The sequence below is a fragment of the Monopterus albus genome, unplaced genomic scaffold (assembly GCF_001952655.1).
Source record: "Monopterus albus unplaced genomic scaffold, M_albus_1.0 scaffold131.1, whole genome shotgun sequence".
Lineage (NCBI taxonomy): Eukaryota > Metazoa > Chordata > Actinopteri > Synbranchiformes > Synbranchidae > Monopterus > Monopterus albus.
Window position 1 is genome coordinate 235,737 of NW_018128011.1, and position 21,688 is coordinate 257,424.

At 39.9% G+C, this 21,688-nt stretch overlaps 1 protein-coding gene across 1 annotated transcript in view; it reads right to left on the reverse strand.

The window, feature by feature from the left end:
* The window catches only part of traf7 (TNF receptor-associated factor 7), a 22,026-nt gene extending 12,257 nt beyond the window's left edge, over positions 1-9,769 (reverse strand). Inside the window, exons 1-17 of the mRNA XM_020613257.1 lie at positions 9,655-9,769; positions 7,496-7,664; positions 7,262-7,319; positions 7,026-7,117; positions 6,697-6,813; positions 6,444-6,536; positions 5,273-5,306; positions 4,593-4,815; positions 4,313-4,447; positions 3,768-3,863; positions 3,455-3,576; positions 2,075-2,148; positions 1,856-1,904; positions 1,552-1,679; positions 1,175-1,257; positions 1,021-1,060; positions 810-926 (exon numbers count right to left, since the gene is read on the reverse strand). Of these exons, the coding sequence (XP_020468913.1) occupies positions 810-926; positions 1,021-1,060; positions 1,175-1,257; positions 1,552-1,679; positions 1,856-1,904; positions 2,075-2,148; positions 3,455-3,576; positions 3,768-3,863; positions 4,313-4,447; positions 4,593-4,815; positions 5,273-5,306; positions 6,444-6,536; positions 6,697-6,813; positions 7,026-7,117; positions 7,262-7,319; positions 7,496-7,606 (1,572 nt within the window). The 5' untranslated portion in view covers positions 7,607-7,664; positions 9,655-9,769. The remainder of the gene's footprint in view (positions 1-809; positions 927-1,020; positions 1,061-1,174; positions 1,258-1,551; positions 1,680-1,855; positions 1,905-2,074; positions 2,149-3,454; positions 3,577-3,767; positions 3,864-4,312; positions 4,448-4,592; positions 4,816-5,272; positions 5,307-6,443; positions 6,537-6,696; positions 6,814-7,025; positions 7,118-7,261; positions 7,320-7,495; positions 7,665-9,654) is intronic.
* Positions 9,770-21,688: the final 11,919 nt, after the last annotated feature.

Consider the following 21,688-nt stretch of genomic DNA (forward strand, 5'->3'; position numbering starts at 1 on the left):
ACAGCCAGCTTCTTTGGCAATGAATGTTTGTGGCTTACCCTCCTTGTGAAGGGTGTCAATGATTGACTTCTGGACAACTGTCAGACCAGCCGTCTTCCCCATGATTGTGTAGCCCAGTGAATCAAACTGAGTGACCATTTTGAAGGCTCAGGACACCTTTGCAGGTGTTTTGAGTTGACTAGCTGAGTGGCATGTCACCATATTCTAATTTATTGAGATAGTGAATTGGTGGGTTTTTGTTAAATGTGAGCAAAATCATCACAATTAAAAGACCCAACAGCTTAAACTACTTCAGTCTGTGTGTACTGAATTTATATAAGATACGAGTTTCACTATTTGAGTTGAATTATTGAAATAAATGGACTTTCCCACGATATTCCAATTTATTGAGCTGCACCTGTATAAGGAGGCAGCTGCCTATAAGAGCAGACTGGTATTGATTTAGGAGGATTTGGGTCTTGTCCTGGGGTACATTTTCATTATTGTGTTGATGATACAGTATATGTACATGCCAGGTTAACTCAGTAAATCCAGCAGTATCTTAAAATTTAAGGCTTTCCTGTCTGAAATTTAAAAAGCAAGCTACTAAATTTAATGTTAAACACACACAAAACTGAAATTGCTGGACTTGAGAGCTTTGCAGTTTCCCAGTGCAATCAGCTCTAGTCCTATACCTATGCTAGTCACCTGCATGGTGCAGTAAATCTGATAGAGATTTTGGCCTGTGCATTAATCTCTCTCCCAAACACACTAAAGCTGATTTTAAAGTACCCACGCTGACCTAAAGCACTACATGTACATAACTGTACCTTAATGGCCTTGAGGGAGCCGCTGAACAACATGTTGTGGGAGGACACCAGTGTACACACAGGGTTGTCATGGGCACGGATCGTATTGACCTTCTGCAGGGTCTGAATGTCCCACACCTATGCCAGACACACAACGGCAAAACAACAAAAACAATTAATTTGTGCATGTTCTCTCTTAAAAAGAGGAAACGGCAAACTGAAGGTTACTTACAATGATGGTGCAGTCTGCAGAGCCACTGTATAGTCTGTTTCTATGGAGACAAAAAACATATTGAGTCATGCTATGGGAAAAAGCTGCTCAACCATAGGTGACAGGAATCATGATCACAGCATGCATGTATATGTGCACATATGCATTTAGTTACCCCTGGATACACAGAGCCAGTACGATGCCATCATGACCCTCGAGGGTTTTCTGACACTTGTAGGTGGTGCAGGTGTCCCATACCTGATAAGGAGGAGATTCTGCTAAAAACTTTTTATAAAATTATACCTCAATTGGGAGAATTTACAGTAACAGTATTAGCTTCTCTGCAGATAAAAAAATACACATATACACAACTGTGTGTTGCACTGATGTGGACATGTTACTGCAGGTACTGGGTAGAAGTTTAAGTACAATTCATGAAGTCCTCTTTGTGTTTGAAGGCCATGCAAAACGTGGGTGTCATCAAATAAAGTATTTTTTTATGTCGTGCTAATGGCATTTTTCATTTTCTTTGACTGTGCACATTGATGTTACCTTAATAGTCTTATCAGAGGACCCAGAGAAGAGCAGGTCTCCAGTGGAGTAGACACACAGACACCAGACGGGACCCTGGTGGCCAACAAATGTCCCCTTACATTTGAAGATCTGCTGGGGGTCATACGCTACACATAGGTACAGAGACAAGTAAGACTGGATATCTGTTTTTCAGTGGGAACTAAAAAAGAAATTATGATAAAATAGACAGAGAGGTAGGTGAGGAAGGGAGAAGAGGAAGACAGAAGGAACAGACAGAGAAGGCATTCAGAGCCACCAAATGTTTTAAACCACAAAAACTTACAGCCCAGGATTCCCATGTTGAGTCTGGCATTGATATGGGACAACTCATCCTGCAAAGACACAGAAAATGATCTTTAAGTATTTTACAACCTGACTAATTTAACAGTCAAACACTGTTCACTCACACAAACCTGCAAACTTGTATTCTGGCTTCCTAACTGTAGCTTATTCTTGTGCATGCATTTGTCTCTGTCGCTCTGAAAGATGCACACACACTTACGTTAAGCATGGAGGCATCTCTACGAAATTCCATCAGGTCCTCGCTCAATTTACTCTGGTTCTCATCCAACACATCTGAAATAAACACACAAGCACAAAAACTTTGAGAAAAAGAGAAAGAAAGTTGGCCTATTAAGCCACTTTTCCATCGCTTGGTAATGCAAGAGTCGTCTCGACTCGCTTTTGGTAACAGGTGCCTTGTTTTCCACTGCAGATGGTCCCCTCTCAGTGTCGCTGGTTGTCATAGCAACACCGCATTACTCTGCCGTGACATCGTCAGCAACCAACAGAGTATCAATGGGGAACATCGAAGGCATGCTATTCTTGATTCTTGGTATGTGGCTTTTTTAAGTTATTACAGTAACAGTACCAGTTAGCATTAAATAATTTTGCTTTCTTTTCAGGGCCTCTCGCATGTTGATGATGCAATTTCTCTGGCCAATGTCACTGTTTGGTATTGCCTCTGCTTGCATGAAAACTCAATGGAAGTGATACCAGTCAAGTCGAGTCGAGCCGAGTCGAGCCAGTGGAAAAGGGGCTTTAGAGTCATAAAAACCTCCTACAGTCAATATTTGCCCATCAGCAGCCATGGTCTTAAACTCTTGCAGAAGTTAGACATGATCTGTTGAAAACAAATAGTGAAGGACCAACTCAGCCTCTTCTACTACAATGCCCAATTTCAGCGTATCAGCCAATACAGAGTACCAAGCCAACACTTACTGGGTGAGCTAACATGAGGCTCCAGCAACAAAAGACATCTTAACTATGAACAGAGGTATTCATACAACTGCATGCTTTTTAGGTTTGTGAGAATTTGATCTGCATTGTTTAGAAGTTGCAACATTGCAATGCTTCTCCCATTTGAGGACAGACACACAATCGTATTCATACTACACATAAGCTCTATCTTTAGGTCTTCCAAACACACAAATCAAGCTTTTAAATCAGAGCTGTTGCCACACTTAAAATTCTGTTCGTCTACAAAGAAAAGCTTTCCTTGGCTTAAAAGAGTGCCAACAATTTAGCACTGCACTCTTATGACACTGTCACTGTGGACAGTTTAATAAAAAGTATCTTCTTTTATTCCATGCATTTTTTCTTCCTTGTGAAAACCTAAAACCTATGTTACCCATAATGCAACTTTACTGCCAAAAGTTCTATCAGACATTCAAGTATTTTATGCTAGAAGCAGCTAATGTAGCCAAGAGCCTCTAGCAAAATAGGAGCAGGTTACAGAGGTCAGGTAAACTCATAATTATCATCCTAGTCTGAGTGTGTAAACGCCCGTAAATGCTATAAATAAGAATGTACTCATAGCCCCAGAGTGTATGGTTGAATAAGCAGGTAAAACTGAGGAACTTGTCTCTCTACTAACTCTCACCAAATTTGAGCTCCAGGTTCTTCTCTAGCTGATCCAACTTCTCTGACAGTTTGCCCAACATGGAGCGCAGGAAAGCAATATCTTGGTCCTTCTGGGCCAGAGTCAACTGCATCTCATGAAACCTACCAGTGGTCAAGGGTCACAAACAGAGAGATCAGTGACAATAATTGCTTAATTTCATTGAAGAGCTGGAGAACTGTTGTGATGGATAAAGGATAGAGTCAAAAAAATATTTGGCTACTTTATTCTTCAGAGGATAATTTATATAATGTCTTAAAGTGGTATTACAATCAGTAGCTTCAGGTATTCTCACCTGTCATCAGTCTGTTGCAGAAACTCCTTCAGCCCCTCAAATTTACACACCTCCAGGTGTGTCTCATATGTGTCCTGGTTGCCAATGAATGTACAGCTGTCAGGGAAGGAGAGGAGAAGCACTTTAGTGGAAAGTAGATGAGTGCGTTATACAAGAGTACAAGAAACCTACTTTATAACCAGCACAAATGGAAAAAGTGTTAAACACACACAAAAAACTAATCTTATATACAGTACAAAACTAGAATCACCACTTTGCACTTCTATGCCTCTGGCAACCAGTCAAATTCACAGCAATGCGGAGATGTGAGATCAACGACCCTGACTTTTGACCTTCAACCACCAAACAACCTTGAGTCCAAGTGGACATTAGTGCCAAATTTTAAGAAATTCTCTCAAGGTATTCCTGATATATTGCGTTCAGAAGAATCATTCAGAGGGACGTACAGACAGACAACCCGAAAACATGTCTCTCACCTTGTGGAGGCAAAAAATGAAGAAAGGTGCAGTCAATAATTTAATAACAAGTGTGTTTTTAGGACTCACCCATATTTGGAGTGTGGACATTTGATGTGCTCACATTCTTTGAGATGAGCCTCCAGGTTCATAGTGAGCAGTGGGGGACAAGAGGGATTGTTGGGACACCGGACTGGTCTGTAGTCACAAGTGGCCTCGTGTTCTCTGCATAAATACAGAGCATTGGGATGATTAAAGGAAAGAATAGTCTGTAACAGCTTTCAAATGCGTTGCTTCTTGATAATGTGTCATATTACATTTGTTAACAATCGCTGAAAAGCAAACATCCAATCAAATGTTTAGTCCTTACTTGCGTGTGGACAGTTTGATAGTGAACGGACAGCCGAGTGGGTCCACCTCATACGCTCCAGGTTTCCCAGCTACTGTGGCATTGGAGGCTGCAGCTCCACCTGCACCACTGACTGTGGCCCTGCAGCCATATTTACAGTGGATGAAAAGCTCTCCGATCTGCTCAGCTACAGCGATGTTGTTCACCACAACCGTTAGCTTAGCCGCATCCACTGGGCACTTGTCTGTGAGGAGTACAAACATGAAAATAAGGCTATAAGACTTTAAATTCTAGTCCTGGTGGTGGCACATTTAGAAGAAATATAGCCATTATTAAAGTTATTGGTGCACTTGTGACTGAAAGGACAAATATCCACCATGATGTAGGTGGGACTGGGTGTCATTCCAAAATTTTTGATACCAGCACCGATACCTTGACCTTAATACCGGAACCTAAACTATGCTTTTTTTTAATATGACATTTACACACTCAAAGCAGTTTTGTAATATATAAAATAAACTTAATATAAATTTGCCACAACCTTAAGTTCAGTTAATATTAACATCATTAAATAAAAATAGAGACATTTTACAATACCAGATGGTATTGAAGTTATTTGAGTGATGCCATAAAACTATCCAAGTTCAATACCCAGCACTAGATGTAGTTCTGTTACTCTCACCAATTCACTTAAATCTCACCTGAAGTCAAGGCACATCGTCTGCAGAAAGTGTGCTGAGGAAAGAGGAAAAAAAAACAGGTGTGGTGAAGTTTTAGTCCACTTCCAACATTTTTCTTTTTATCATACTGAGAAACTGACCATTGGCCCCCCACCCTCCCACCCCCTGTTACTAATGCTATGTCAGTCAAGCTTGGTATTCTTATCCAACACATATGTAGTTTATAATGATAACAGCAGCAGATTTATCACTCATAAGTCACAACAATATTCAAAAATAATGAGTACTTGAGAATAGAGGCAGACAAAAGTAGCTCATTTCTAGCCAGCAACTGTTCAGTTTGTTTATAGAAATGGCAACTTACCAGATTTTATAGAGGTAGCTAGCCAGCAAGCTAACTGAGCTAACATTAGTGTCAAGATCTTGCTGAAACTTTTCTTTCTGGGGGAGATTTTCATGTTTCAAGCAGACTCATTTTTGAATTGACAGCCCTGAGAGTTCTTAAATATGTACTTGAAGGTCAAATACATGATATGGTGTTGAAAGACTGAGGCTGAACATCCCAGGCAAGAAGCAGACATTCTCAACAGTTTATGATCCAAGTATGTAAAAACAGAAATAAAGAAACAGCACTGCTTCTTGTATTGCAGTTGATATAAGAGAATCCAGAACTGGCTTTCACATGGTGGGCAAATACACAGTGAATGTGCCATCATGATGAGGTTCTTTTAAATGTAACCAAAAAACTCACAAAAGAACTACCGGTAGTAATACTGAGTTTCTACAGGAGGCAGTAAGTTAGTTAGCCAGATCTGCTAACGTTTGTAGCTTCAATTAGATCAGACAAACACAGCATTTAAAACATTACTAACATTTTTGCTCTTATAGAGTAAAGAAAGTTAAGGGGGAAAAGACAACACCCTGCAAACTCATCAAAATTAGAGCATCTCTGTTTCTACAGTCCGATGCATATCATTCAGGCATGTAAAGAAACCCAAAGCACGACAGTACCGTGCCTAGTTACGGTTGCTAAGCTATGAGTCCGTTTGGGAGAAGGGTCATAAGCAGGTTTGCTGAAGAAAACCCTGTGCATGTATGCAACTGTGATGAAAATCTCAAAAAACAAACCTCAACCTTTTTACAGATGGTGGGCAGAAGGAGGATAGAGTGTAAAGGACAAAAATAAACTTACCCCACATGTGGTGATGACAGGGTCTTTGAAGACGTTACAGCAAAGCTGACAGCACAGTTTTACTGACGGCTGCTCAGCAAACACCTGGGGCTCCTACACACAAGCACACACAGTTCACTCATTTTGTGGTGAGGCTTCAGTTCCAAAACAATCTTATAACTGTGCTTTTAAATGTTTAAGGGCTTCTTAGCATATATGTTTTTGTTTGCTGCTGTACATGTAGTATACTGTATGTTTGTGTTGGATGTTGTACCGTGTCCTCCTCCTCTTCATGCAGTGAAAAAGTGGAGCGCAGGGACATGTTGGACTCAGAGTGGAGAGATCGGACTGATATGGCTGAATCTGACCTCCGTGGAGTACCAATGGGAGGCTAAGAGAACAGGGGAGAGAAGAGGTAACAGCCTAGTACAGTACATCCAGATGTGTGGGATCTTGTACAGAAGTTGCACAACAGAGATACATTCCAGATGTATTTTTACCCTTAACTCCTCAAATATTATCTGCTTTGGAAAGCAGATAATCTTAGACTTTTAAATTTGATGTGCTCTGGCTAGAAAAATGTATAAATGTTTGTGTATTTACCATTCCATCGTCATCATCACGAGGAGAGTAAGTTAGAGTGCTGGAGGAGGAGGGAGTTCTTCTGTGCTGCTTGTAAGTGCTGGACCCTTCTGCTGATAACATGAGGGCAATTTCAAAAAAAAAAAAAAAAAGACATAATACTGATAAATTAGTAACAAAGTAATTCAGTGATTATCAAGCGAAATCAAAAAACAATCAGAAGCCTTTAGAAATGACAAGATTACTATGTGTGTCACCTTTAGCTCCTGCAGCCACGGCTGAGAAGGTAGGTCCAAACGAGGCCTCCATCCTGCTCTAAAATGAAAAAAGGAGGGGTGAGTGAATGGATGGGTGAAGAAACAGTATGCGGTTAAGCTTAAGATGTACTATTCTTAACAAAAATAAAAATTACAATAGGGATACAGCACAGAACATGAGTATAGTCTGGGTATTTACTTCACTTCTCTCAAAGCCACACTACTGTCTCTCACCCCACTGCTGGAGTCAGCCGGAGGCGTGGAGGGGCCGCTGGGGATGACTGCTGTGCCAGCTGCTGCTGCTCCGGAATATCGGTTGTAGCGATGCGTCTTCCCACTGTTCATAACCCAAAGCACACACACATACACGAGGAAACAGCAGCAGCCAGCTGGACCGCTAGGTCTGGGCAGAAGAAAAAGTGCCCACAAGGAGTGACGAGGTGAAGAAGAAAGCAGTGCATTATACATGTGCTTCAAGCCATGCTGCCAGACTGTGGCAGAAAACATAATAAATACATAATGTCAAGCATAAGATGCTTTTATATTTTAACAGAAACAGAAAAACAGACACAGCATAAAATGTAAATGGCTGAATATACTAAATTGAATCTATCAAATTCAATAATCAGCTCTTGTAAAAGGTCATATTTGGATTCAGCACCTCAAAATGCATACAGATTCAGGTTGTAGGGGTACATGTATTTGTAGGGAACCACTTCAGTACAGAACTTTTGGTGCAGTGCAGATTTGCACCAAATACATTCACTATCAGTACTTAGCAGTATACTTGTTTTGCATGCTGAACATTTTTTCAAATCCACTTTTCCACATGAACATAAGTAGTGGACCAGAATGCAGCATGCTTAGCTTAGCCAAGCCCCTGGCTAGCAAACATGCAAATGAGAAGCCAGAGCTAGAAGACCCACCCTTACTATTAAAGTCTCCTGTTTGGGAACACTTCATCTTCCAAGTAAGATACAACAACAAAAACAAGTGGATAAGATGCCTTATTTGTTCATTGTTAATGGTGCTCCAGTCTGCCACATAATATGTTTGTTCAGTGGTGTCTGGGTATGTTTGTGGTAACACGTTAAAACTTGTCAACTCATTTGAAAAGGCACCACATGAATGTGAATATCACTGCTGCAAGAAAAAACACTGCAGCGGTATTCCTTTTTAAATTCTGCTTTATTAACATATATTTTGTTTCATTTAAAATGTATTTAAAAATATAAACTGTTTACAAAAACTCTGAATAAATGACAAGCAATTTTATGACTTGTACTTTGAACAGAACCGTGACTTCAAAACTGAGGTAGATACCAAGCTGTGACTTTTGTGTAGCATAATACCCTAGTCTAACAAAAATTATCACATTTATTTCAGAAGCAGAAAACTTTTTTATTAAATTGTAGACTAGTGGCTACAGTGCTGCTTAAAGCTACCTAAGATGAGATGCCATGAATTGACAAATATGTGCATTATAGAGCTTGTACAGTATAGTGGAATTACTGTTGATGAATGGATATTCGATCTCAGGCACAATAAGAGAATCAAACCTAATGATTCCACAGAAATCGTTACAGCAATGATACTGTTTAATGGTTAAATATGTTTAAGTGGAATGATTTTGTAGTTTAGTACAGAAAATAAGACTCAAGTAAAGTTAGCAATGGCTGAATACAGAAAGTCCAAAGTCCAGTCAGTCATTCACTCGGTAATTTACCGGGCTAAAAACCTGTCCTAACGTTTTCAGTATGTTGCAGTTTAGCTTGACCCTATTAAAAGTACACAGTAAAAAGCAGAGGAAAGCAAAGAGCCAGAGAGGGAGGGAGCAACAGAGACAAAGGGAAAAGGGGGGAAGTAACAGCCAAAAACCATTGACCTGGACAACTACAGAGTGATGTAAACAGAATGGTATGCGGCTTGTCAGCTCATATGCTTAAGAGGCTGCAGAATCTACCAGTGAAACTCTCCAGCTCGTCTAATCTGCTCCAGCCAATGTTTTCACAAGCCCATAGATTCCCGTAAAGGGGGCGGAACACACCGCACACAACCGATTAAAGTTGAATACTGACAGCTAGCTATTGAAATCAGTTCAAACGCACAAATTGTAACAGTTATACACATGCTATCTACTAACAACGACGACCTATAATGCACTTCCTTTCAAATTAAAAACAATTTGAAACTGCGATAGTTAGGTTAGCATGTTAAAGTGGATTGATAGTTAGCTTTAGTTAGCGAATGTTAACATTATATTTTCTAGCAGCAGTCGCTGCCGCTAACAGTCTTTGGCTAACTCTGCTAACCACTAACGGAGAGTCTACGTTATTCTGTAATCGGTAAGACAACTGTTTTCAAAAATCACTGATTTTAGTTTGTAGACGTACCATTATTTTAGCAACAACGCAGCTCCAACTCAGCATACGAATTCCTAAAGCTTCCTCTCTTCACGTCCGCTTCACATACACACAACTCACTTTCGCAATGTTTTCTGGGACTTGTAGTAAGACGCGTACCACTGTTTCATACATGAGAACGTGCTTCTTCGCTGTCGGACTACACTACCCACAACAGATTTCGTAGAGCTGGCATTGGGCTCAGTGCTGTCAGTAAATTCCGCAAACCAACTGCAAAGGGTGCTGTTCGCAATTGACACGCTCTGTCCGGTGCTGCGTTGTTATTGGTTCTTACCGAGACTGAACGATCATGCGACAGCCACCATCACGTTTTACGGTGACGCACGTGCAAAGTGGTGTGATGAAGAGAGATACTGGCTAAAGTGTGAAGTACTATATCATTCATTTTTTTTCTACCGCTTAGTCCCTGAACGGGGTCACGGGGGGCTGGAGCCAATGCCAGCCGGCAATCGGGCGAAGGCGGGGTACACCCTGGACAGGTCGCCAATCCATCGCAGGGCTAACACAGAGACGAACAACCACACACACGCACGCACACACACCTATGGGCAATTTAGAGACACCAATCAACCTAAGCTGCATGTCTTTGGACTGTGGGAGGAAGCCGGAGAGAACCCACGCAAGCACGGGGAGAACATGCAAACTCTACACAGAACCCAGTACCTTCTCGCTGTGAGGCAATGGGTACTATATCATGCTGCATGATATAGTACTTCACACACATGCAAGCTAGTGTGGGCACTGACATCGCCACTCATTTACAAAATATACCACCAGTTACGTTACCTATGTTGCCATTTTCACTGTAAATGCATTGAAAATATTACTCTCTTAAACTACACAAGGACTAACGTCACTAATATAAATAACTCTGTAACACTGTTATTCACACTTATACTGTAAAGGAAATTAACTAGGGTAGACATTACATGTGCAACCTACCTCACCAGGCTTGCATGACAAATCAAAACTTGCACTAATGGAGACTTTGCAATTAATCATTTTTAATGTTTTTATATCTACAGTGCATAGGTGTGTTCAAGGCCACTGTATGTTAACCCTGACAGCATGTCCATGTAATTGGCTAAGGCTTTCTTAGACTCAAACTAGTAGTCTGCTGAGAACCACACATCACATAAAAATTATTATTATTATTATTCATATATTAAACAGAAAGTCACACTATGATTCATATCTCCCATAGTATTTATAGGACTGTGTTATTATATCTTTTGCTGCCTTCTACATAAATTCATGCACTTACTGCATTAGCAAATGAGGTCACTGTTTTTAGCAGTGTAACCTTTAAGGTGGCAGAGAGTCAACATAAGACAAATTCATTTCTGAAGTGCAGCTATACACAACGGCTTTAAAACAAAAATCACTTACATAGATTAAACTGTGCAAGCATACGGCAAAACATGATTTTTATTTAAAATCCTACACCCTGAATGACAAACCATGACAAAAGAAATGGGTGTGAGCATGTGTATGTGTATGTGGAGCTGTCCGGCAGAACAAATTACTAACAGGATACAAAGGAATACAAAAATACCCAGCTTAAGGTAAATCGTGGCCTAAGATTTTATTATGTTATTTGGTGAAAATACTGTATACGGTACAATCAGTACATATTACAGATTCCTTTCAATTGCATTTTATGGTGCCTGGTTTTCACCAGAAGAGGGTGTAGCTTATCTAGTTGTAGTAAGAACACTGGGCTGAAACACTACCAGTCTACTGGATGTCTCTTAAAAATATATCAGAAATGACAGGGTAAAAGTTATACAAAAACAGAACTGTTTACAAAAATGCTTGAAATGTAATGTTGTATTGAGTGATGTGCCTCCCACAACTAACAGATAATGTAATAGGTCTAGGTATTTTCACAATAGGAAAATCACAGGTTTAAGTAATTTAATGAATGAGAACTAAATTCCATTTAGCTGCATGAGTGTTAGCATCCTAGTGTTAAACATGCCGGCTCCCTGTTGATATCTACTGGGAATTTGCATAGAGCCAGTGTTGATGTTATTAGTAACACTTGTGGTTTTCCTATTTAAACATGATTCATGTACTGTATAAAGACACTGACTACTCAGAGTAAACCAGGTGATTATAAAACCTCCTGTTCAGACTGTGTGAATGTGATTGTGCTTGTTAAGGTCAGACAAATACCTTTATCATTCTTATTAATACATGGGGTCCAGTGAACTCAAATAATTCCCAATATAGTGTCACCCACCTTCAACCTGAACAGAAATCTAGTCAGACACAGTGACTGAAAACACCAGTGTGGGTGTGCAGGACATTTAATATAACAACACGGATATGTGTACACACTGAGTCACAAATGGATACTTTTTTAACTCAGTGAGGTTTAGGCCAATGGTTCCCAACCTAGAGGTTTGGCCCCCACAGTGTGCCACAAGATAAATATGAATGGTCCTGAGATGGTTAATGAGGGAGAAAAGAAGAAAAAACCACTACACAAATAGGTCAACTTTTCAACAATTAGATTTTTTTGTGATATTGGACCATTTTGCCTGTTTCAGCCTAGAGAAGTTATTAAACTAAAATCATCTTAGAAGTCAGGGGAAATGTCTCTTTGGCTGAACTGCTAACAACTCTGAAACCTACTCTAACAAGGGGCCACAACTAGCTAGCTTCTTTGGCTAACATAACTTAACTAATTCAGTAAGTGTTAGCTATATTAACAATTGATTTATTTGTAAAATAGGCTACATTCTGCTATCTCTATTGCTAACATTCACAGGGATTACTCCCCAACAAAGTTATAACCTATTTCATATATTCTTTGTGGAAACTAACCTTAGAAAATAGCCATAACTACAGTCCTGAGCTGCGGTACAGAGAAATATCCAATCAGCTGTTTGATTAGCTTGGCTGCCAGTCACACAAACATTTGTCCAGCACTGACTGTTGAATGACAGGTCATTCATGTTGCCCGGATAGATTTCATTGGTGTGCGTTTCTGTGTTTTCTGCCTTATTTACAATGTTACAATGATGACTTATCATCTTAAACCTGACTGAAAGCTCAAAAAAATGAGGTGTACCTATGTTATCATACCTCTATGCAGAAGTAACTCGGTTTATACAAGTCTTGCGAACTCTTGCTAGCGAGATGTTTTTTCAAACTATGTAAAGACTTATGGAGTAGTTCACAGATTTCCTTAAATCATCATAATCTCCAGGCTGTGCAGGTTTATGCGAGCTTGCCTGACATCTACCGGTGCCATTGTAAAAGCAGGATTTTTCAACTGCATGTAGTTTTGTGGATATATTTTACCTCCTGCTGCTGCACTATGACCAGAGGATGTGAGAAAAAAGCAGTAGCGCTTTGTGTGTGCTATGTTTTGCACAGAGAAAAAAAAAAGAGAAGAAAAAAATTGTGCATGAAGTCTTGGCTGAGTAGATGATATCAACCCAGCTTACACATTTTGCAGCACAAGTTGGAGGTGAGTTGCAAATAAAGAAATAAGGAGGCTTGTGCAAACAAATGCTACAGGTGGTTGTGACACTTCCCAGCCAGCTTGCTGTCAATGGCTGTTGCGGATGTCTGGTCAAGATTCAGTCTCTGTTGCCATAATACAGGATTTCAAGTTGTAAATATCAAACATGCTTGATACTTGTGATTCAAGATCAGGGGCCCTCCGATCCTGTCAAAGGCATAACAATTAGGTCTTTCAACACCTCACATTTCAGGATCATTTGGCCTGAGATTGCGTTATATAGGGGAACGCCCCTTTGATTTTCAGGAAGGGCAAATCAGGCCCTAAATCAGGCTAATTATCCTGTAGTGTAGGGCTGCTTAAGCCTTTCTGTGGTTGGGAAATCCTTTTATTTATAAGATTATCATACGGGTTTTTAATGTAAAATATTAGTCTGAAAAATAACTAGTATCTATATATAGCTTCCAGATAAATACAGTACAGCTGAGTACAAAGTATAATATTTCTTTCTAAAATGAACTAAAAAAAAACAGTGTCTGTACCTAAATACAGCAGTTTAGTAAATGTACTGACTAAAATAATACATTTTAAATTCATAATTTGTTTTATACGGTTAAATTTGTCCCTTGTTGTACTGAATGTTTCACGACCTTGGCTCAGGACAACGATACTTTTAGAGTGTGAAAAAAGTCAGGATATCAACAGAAAAATTAACCTCTGATAAATTTCACAGCAATGTGATATGGTGTGATATATTTGGGATGAGGCGCAGGGGAGAGAGACACTGCTGGACGCTGAGGATGGTAGAGAGTGGATCTTTTATCACCACCACACATGGGTTTATCCATGCAGTTCTGCAGCCTGGTAACAGTACGTGCATGTGAGTGGATGGTCACACGTACAGGCAAAGCGAGGGAGCTGTAAATAGCAAGACAGAAAGACTAGGCCTGAAGGTCGTAATGCAGTCATGAATAAGAGATGTTTGAAGGCAACTTTGTTGATGTGTGCACATACACACACATGCATATGCCACACACACGCATGCACACACACACACACATGCAACAGCGTTCCATTAGACAAAGCCCAGGCCATTAGTAGTTTTATCTTCTTTGTGTGGGACAACACTGACAAGACTCCCCTCTCCATCCCCCCAGCACACCCTCAGACACACAGATGCACACAAAACATCAGTTTCAACGCACATACGTGCACTGACACCCCCATCTGTCTCACCGATGCAGATGTTTTGGACAGGTTGCTACACTGTTTTAATGGCAATCACAACAACACAGCAGGCTCTCTAGTCCACAGAGAGTGATTGAGCTTCAGTTTCAAAAGGTTGCCTCTCCTTGCAAACAGCTGACAGCATGTACAAAATATCTTCGCCAGTCCCTCTGAATGGGCAGTTACAAAATGTTTGATTGTGCCACACTAGTTCAGTCTTCATTCACAAAACACTTGTCTCCTTCTGTGCAGATAGCCTGTGCCTGTAAAAGCTGACACTGTGCACAAAGCTCTGTCTTCCTCCCTCTCATGCATATGCATAATTTGAATGTGACATTAAAAGGTTTTACTGAGTCATAGTAATTGGGTTTGTATCTACTAAACAGTCTCAGTTTATAGCAATAAGAAGCAGCTGAGAACATACGCTGTGTCTCTTTCCCACGCAGATATACATAAACAAGCAACCCTTGTTAAATATTTGAATGTATCCTCAGTTCTTGAATTCAGTATGCCAGCCACAACTTGTTTTCATGTGAACTTGAGGCAGAAAATGTTTTTTTTCCTGAAAAGGGCAAGATGTGCACAAAATGCTGATCTGTACAATTTGAAAGAAAAACATTGCTTTATATCCTGCAACCTTACAGTTTTGTTCCCTCTTACATATTGTATACAGTTTTGGCTGCAACAGCCAGTTTTTAGCCAAAAAGCTCTAAAATGCTAATTCTATCTCTTCTCTGTTCGAAATCACTTTCTTGTTGACTCATTCACTAATCTCTACTTTATAGTTAAGCATCACATAACTTGTACACTGAGCTTCTATATGAATGCTCGCCCATTCTTTGGCACAATTAATTGTGTATTATCAAGTACTGAGAGTTAGGACACTTATTAATGATCATCATTTCTGTGCCATCGCTGTCAGCTGTTGAGTCATGCAATGGTAATTTTCACATCTATACAATACAGAGCATTACTCTGTGGGATTCAAGTCAAGTCAAGTCAGTTTTCATTTGTAAACCCCAGTATCACAGATCACACATTTGCCTCAAGGGGCTTTACAATATGTACAGCACCAACAAAACCTTTAATGGGGTGGGGGTGGGATGGGGGTGTTGGATGAAAGAAACATCATCAAGTGCTACAGAGGAGGGGTCCCTCTTCAAGGATGGACAGGGGTGCAATAGATTTACTGTAGTTTAGACAATCAGGATGACAAAATTTGTATATTGTAACATGCATGAAGAACATTGTATAAATATATGGGAACATGATCCTGGAGGTCAAGCCAACTTCCAGGTGCCTCCAGTAGACCCAAGCCACACAACCTCTCCTTTAGACAAAGACTGGGTCAGAGGACAGGCTACACAAATACATGAGAGGGAAAACCAAAACATCATTTACACATATAGAGGAAGGAAACAAACACACACTAGAAAGAAAGCACAAACAAACAAAATGAGGGTAAGAGGATGAAATAAGATGCTGGGACTCCTGAAAGATGAGGATCCTGACCCAAACTTCTGAACAAGCACCCACAGCCAGAAGAGACAGAGGTCTTGGGACACCCGATGGTCCAGCACAGTGACAGAGAGGACAGGGAGGAGGAGAGCGAAACTGAGGCACACAGCTGCTAAAGAGCCAGATATTGTTCTACATTCTACCTCATACAGTACTCATACATACTCCTTACATGCATTTGGTGGCCAGAAAACAAATGAATACTAATGTTGCTCAATACCTGCAGGATATATAAATAAATAGCTGCTAGCAAGTTCATCATGCCAAGGTTATAATACAGTATGTCAGTGTTTTGTTCATAGCTATTTTTCTGCTGCCCTATAATAACACAATGGTGGCAAAAGTGAATTAAAGGCCACATTGTATAAAAAACTATGTAGAAACATATTGTTGCATTACAAAAGTGTATTAATGGTGTGCTGCATTCACAGTGTATGCCAAAAATCTGCATCAAAACAAATGTATGAACAAATGTATAAGAAAGTGCAAAAGTAATGTACCATTAGGCTACACAAACACGACAATGTGCCAAGCTAATGTAAGATAAGTGAGCCAAAACTGAAAATTAAACACATCTAATACTTGTTGCACTTGTATGTGAGCACTTATGTTTGCACACATATATGTGACACTGCCTGCAAGCTCACATGCCAACAAAAAAGAATGCATACAATCCACAAGGCACCAAGCAGACAACCTCACCCTAACCTCACCCTAACCTTAAACCAATGTTTCCACCCTAAAATTCAGTGATATCCTTGTGGGTACCAGAGGCTGGTTCCCACAAGGATGGCTGAGTCCTCGCAATGTGACTGTGTTAACAGGTTTTGGTCCCCATAATATAAGTAATACATTATAGGAACAAAGCACTGACATACTGTATTATAACCTTTGTAAGTAATACAAAGGCACACACCGACACACACACATAGTGCACACACTTGACCTGGATAGAGACAGCAGGGTGGCAATTCTCCCCACCGACTGGGTCCATTAGGGGCCAAAGTGCAGCTGAGCCACATGCTATGCAGCCACAAAAAGACACACTGGATTACAGAGAGACAGCCAGACATACAATAGAGGAAGGGTGGAGGGTGGTGACAGTAAGGGTGAAAATGGGGAGGATGAGAGGAGCAGAATGATGGAGGCAGCAGGAGGGAGCGGGACATAGGATGGAGTGAGGGGAAAAGAGACTGGGATTTATTCATTTTCATCAAGTTTCAATCGTAAGCCTATAGTATTAACAGCTGGATATTATGTGAAACTGTTGTTTAATTCGCCTAACTGTTTACTCAAAACCTACTGATAGTGATTTGTAATATGACATTGAGACAGGCTTACAAAGAAAGAGGACAAAAATATAACTAATAAAACATTTTTATAAAAATGTTGGATATTGTCCTCCCTGAAACAATGATCCCATAGGTGCTAGCAGCTTGTTATGTCCCATAGTTACATTTTATTGTTAGGTGACCTTTAGTGGCCATAGCAGACTAAATATGAAGAGAGCAAAGGAGGATGTCAGGTAATGTATAAGCTAAAGCGACAAAGTCTGTGTTGGGAGGAGGTGGGCGAATGGTTCACAAACAGGATTCTGACATGGGAGATTGCTGTTTGGTTCCCATGTGAATCCGATGGTGAGTATTGTTTCTTTAATTCATAACTGTTCCACAACCTTAACTATGTTTATTACTGTGACCGTGACAAACACGGTCTAACCTTTTAGGTGTTCTACCTAATTTATTTTCAGCCACTAGAGTGTCTAGTGAGACTTAAAACAAACTGACATCATAAGAAGTGCCTAACCCCTCTTTGCCCCTCCCACCATGTCCTGTTTCCTGGTGCCAGCATTAACTTCAGAAGCCTGGTTGCGACAAACTGTACAAACTGCAGCTTCCAGTCCAAAGCTAGGGTGTTAGAATACTAGGATACTATTTTAACTCAAACCACAATATTGTCCTAAACCTAACCAAACCATGTCCACTTATTACTTGCTGTTACCATTATGACAAAGGCCCGGTACGCCCACTGCAGGTGTGCTGTGGGTTGTGTCCACAGGTAGGGATGAACAACCTATCCAGTGGTTTAGGCTGGTGGACTTGTTAAGATGAAAAAGTTTTCTGAGTGTGTTTAGATATGGATTGAGGTCAGGCGAGTTCAAAGTTTGAGTGCAGAGAGGAGAGATGAGACAGGAGTAAAGCAGGAATTGAATGTTCCTATCACAGGACAAGATGTGGAAAAGTGGATGCTTTGAGAAACAGCAAAAAAAAAAAAAAAAACAGGAAATCTCTCTTTTAGTCACTCACTGGTCCAAATGAACTGTTATATCTTTTCTTCTTTCATATATTTTCTCTTTTGTATGCTGTCTTTTTTTTCCACGTCTATCTGTTTTGTCCACGTAGTTTTTTTCAGTAATGTAAAGCTGAGGTTTCTGATTGTAGCTTTCATCTGAGATGTGCATCATGAATTAATGATCAGTGCTGAGTAAGAATGTCTCAAAGTGCTGCTCACATCACCACCACCACTGTTCCAACTGTGTGTGTTTTTTAGCTTTAAATATGCTCCACCTCTCTCCACACAAGCAGAAGCGGTCAAACCATCATGGACAAATATTTGCAGTTAATTTTTGAATATAATATTTTCATGCCAGTCACATTTGGCAGACAAAGCGGAGCAGCCAACAATGATGCTTGATAATGAAAAAAATTTTGCTGTGAAAAAAATATAGAAGAACAAAGGTGAACTTTTTCATGGAATTTCACTTTTCCAAATTAATTTGCTGCAGAACCATAAAATAATGACGGAGATGAAAATTCTTCTGATCACAAAAAAAAAAAAAACAAAACTAATAAACAAGCAAAAACAAAATGAAAAAATACAAAAGGATGGGAGCATCTTGAAAGGAAAAATAGTGAGATTGACAGAGAAAGAGAAATGTTAGCTTGACTGTGAAAGTAAACAGAACAGTAAAAACCTTGACACTCAGGTGCATTTGTAAAGTGGTGTAATGTTAAAGTTTTTCTCGGTTGCTGAAAGAGTTAGTTTTACATTTTGGAAAATACAGAAGGTACCACTTAAATATGTAATTACTGTCAGCAGCCAATTAGCTTATGTTAGCTTAGCACAAAGACTGGTAACAGGGGAAACAGTTAGCCTGGCTCTGTGCAAATGTAACAAAAAAAGTGGCATAACATGTTAATTAGTGAGATTTAAAGATCTGGTAGTAGGTGGATTTTGTTACAGTATCTTTGGACAGAGCCGGGCCAGGTGTTTTCTCCTGATACACTTCTTTTCCTTATTCTACACGGTGTATTTATAATCGACTGGATTAGAAACAGCCCATCAAAAGCCTGAAGCCAGAAGGTGTTTCCAGAGCCTTCAGTGTGGAAAGAGAGCTTGCAGGGTGGCCTGGTTGTTACAGAGAATGGCTTAAATGGAACAGAGCCATCATTAATGTTATTAGTTTTGTTTTTCCTGCAATATCAAAAAGGTCTATCTATAGCTCAGCTGTGAAAGGGGGTAATTCATTTTAAAAGAAATACTTTCTACAGCAAGGTGCATTTACAGAAACATTTTCATCAGTTTATTTACAGTATTGCAGTCTTTGTATGTTCTAACACACTGTTGGCATTTCAAGCACTGATATAATCATTTACTTTAAAGAAAGAGAAAAAAACATAATGGTACATATCAGAACCTTTGCTTGAAAAAATAAGTTCAAGCAAAATCTTTAATTGCTATTTTTATAAGAATACACAATACTGTATACTGTAATGCAGGTATGATATGAAGTTCGGTGAAACAGGAAGTGGAAAAGTGTTAATTTATAACATATCCTCTAGTCTATATTGCAGTAGCAGAGTTGTATAACCAGTAGAGACAACCCGTAAAGCTGCAAGCTGCACAAATCAAATTTTCTCACACACTGCATAGCTACATGGTTCCAGGGATGGCATTGCCAGCTGGTTACTGAGTCCACCAGTTTTATCTAAACTGAAATATTTTAATCACCTACTATATGGATTGCCATAATACTTTGCACAGAGGATGAACTCCTCTAACTTTGGTGATCCCCTGACATTATTATTACTGCCAGCAGTGACAAATCTAGATAACTATGTGATGGATCGCCAGTCAAATTTGCAATTATTACATGTTAATTACGGTACAATAGAACAATGAGTTTGATAAACATATTTTCTAGATATCAACATGCTTGCATTGTCATTGTGTGCATATTAGCATGTTGATGTCACCATTTAGCTCAAAACATTGCTATGCCTTGCAGAGCTGCTAATGTGGCTGAAGACTATTATTAACTACTACATGTCAGGTTTGCCCGGCTGCACCTTCCTTTCTTCTCTTTTCTCGCCCTAGTCAGCTCCCTCACACTGATTATTTGATTAGACACACCTGCCCTGATTTTCTGACACTCATCAGCTGCACCTGTTTTGTCTCACTCCTCATTTATACTCTGCTCACCCATCACTCCCCTGCTAGTTCTTTCTACGTCGTCAGACCTCCCTAGGATTATCGCTCTTTCTTGTTTATTCCGTTATTCTACGTATGTTTGTGTGTTCACTGCTTCCTTCTACGTTTGGACCTCTCCTCTGGATCCTGGCACCCTCAGCTCCACCAGCCACCACCATCACAGGTCGATGCACAGTCTCCAATTTAACTGTATCTCTCCTATTACCTCCTCAGTCAACCGGATCTCCTGCCCGACCAGCCCAGGAGTGATTCCTACCCCTGCAGCCCGGTCCATCATCACTCCACGTACCATAACTCCTGCTACTGCTGGTCGACACCCGGTTATATTCACCACTTCACTTTGTATATATTGATGCACTACTTAAACACTGTAAATAAATCTTTGCTTGCACCGAAGCCAGCTGCCTGGGTCTGCTGTTTTCTCCGCTCGCTCACCCTTGTGTCGAGCGTTTCCCTAACACTATAGTAGTTAAAAAAATAAATCTGCAGTGCAAAAGTTACTGTTTCAATCTTTGGCAAAGGTGATTCAGGGTTGTTGGTTTAAAAGTCAGTGCTAAAGATTTGTTTGGAGGTCCAAGTAATGGTAGGTGTTAGTTTCTTTATCACCAAGGACAACTGTGGCTGAGGCACACTGTAAAGCTGGCTGGTGATAATAGCTAGGTGTCAAGTCAGGAGGATAGACTTGGCCTGTACACAACCAATAACAGAAAAGATTTAAATTGTTGATTGTAATTTTGAAGCAGTTGTAATATTACTTTCTTCACCTCCTTGATCCTCAGAGAGATATAGGATGCAGCGCCTGTCAAAGTGATTTGTGAAGAGAAGATTTATGGCCTCTGACATCATGCTTTTGACCATAAGTCCCGTCCACCTTTTGCACTTCTCTTCCCTCTTGATCAAACGTCAACTGGTATGACCCCTATTTACATATTTCAAATGATTTTTAAGTTACAGGACAGGACTCTAGCAGCACAAAGACTCCCCTAGTGTAGCAAGCTTACACAATATACAAATACAATTTTTTTTTTTTACTCATTTATTAAACCTATTTTTCTTTGTTTCTCCTGGGGGGAAATGTTTGTATTTCCTTATTTTTGTGGGATAAAGTATATAATTCAAGGTTTTAATTAAAAACTTTCAGGACATCTGTGTTTACTTGTCATCAGTGACGTGCGGTCAGGGGAGGCAGGTGAGGCAGACCCTCCCCTGTCAATCTTGAAAAGAAAAAAAAGTTAGCTATAAAATATAATAAATATTAATATTTGTCGGCTGGTGTGTGTTGTAGGCCCCTTT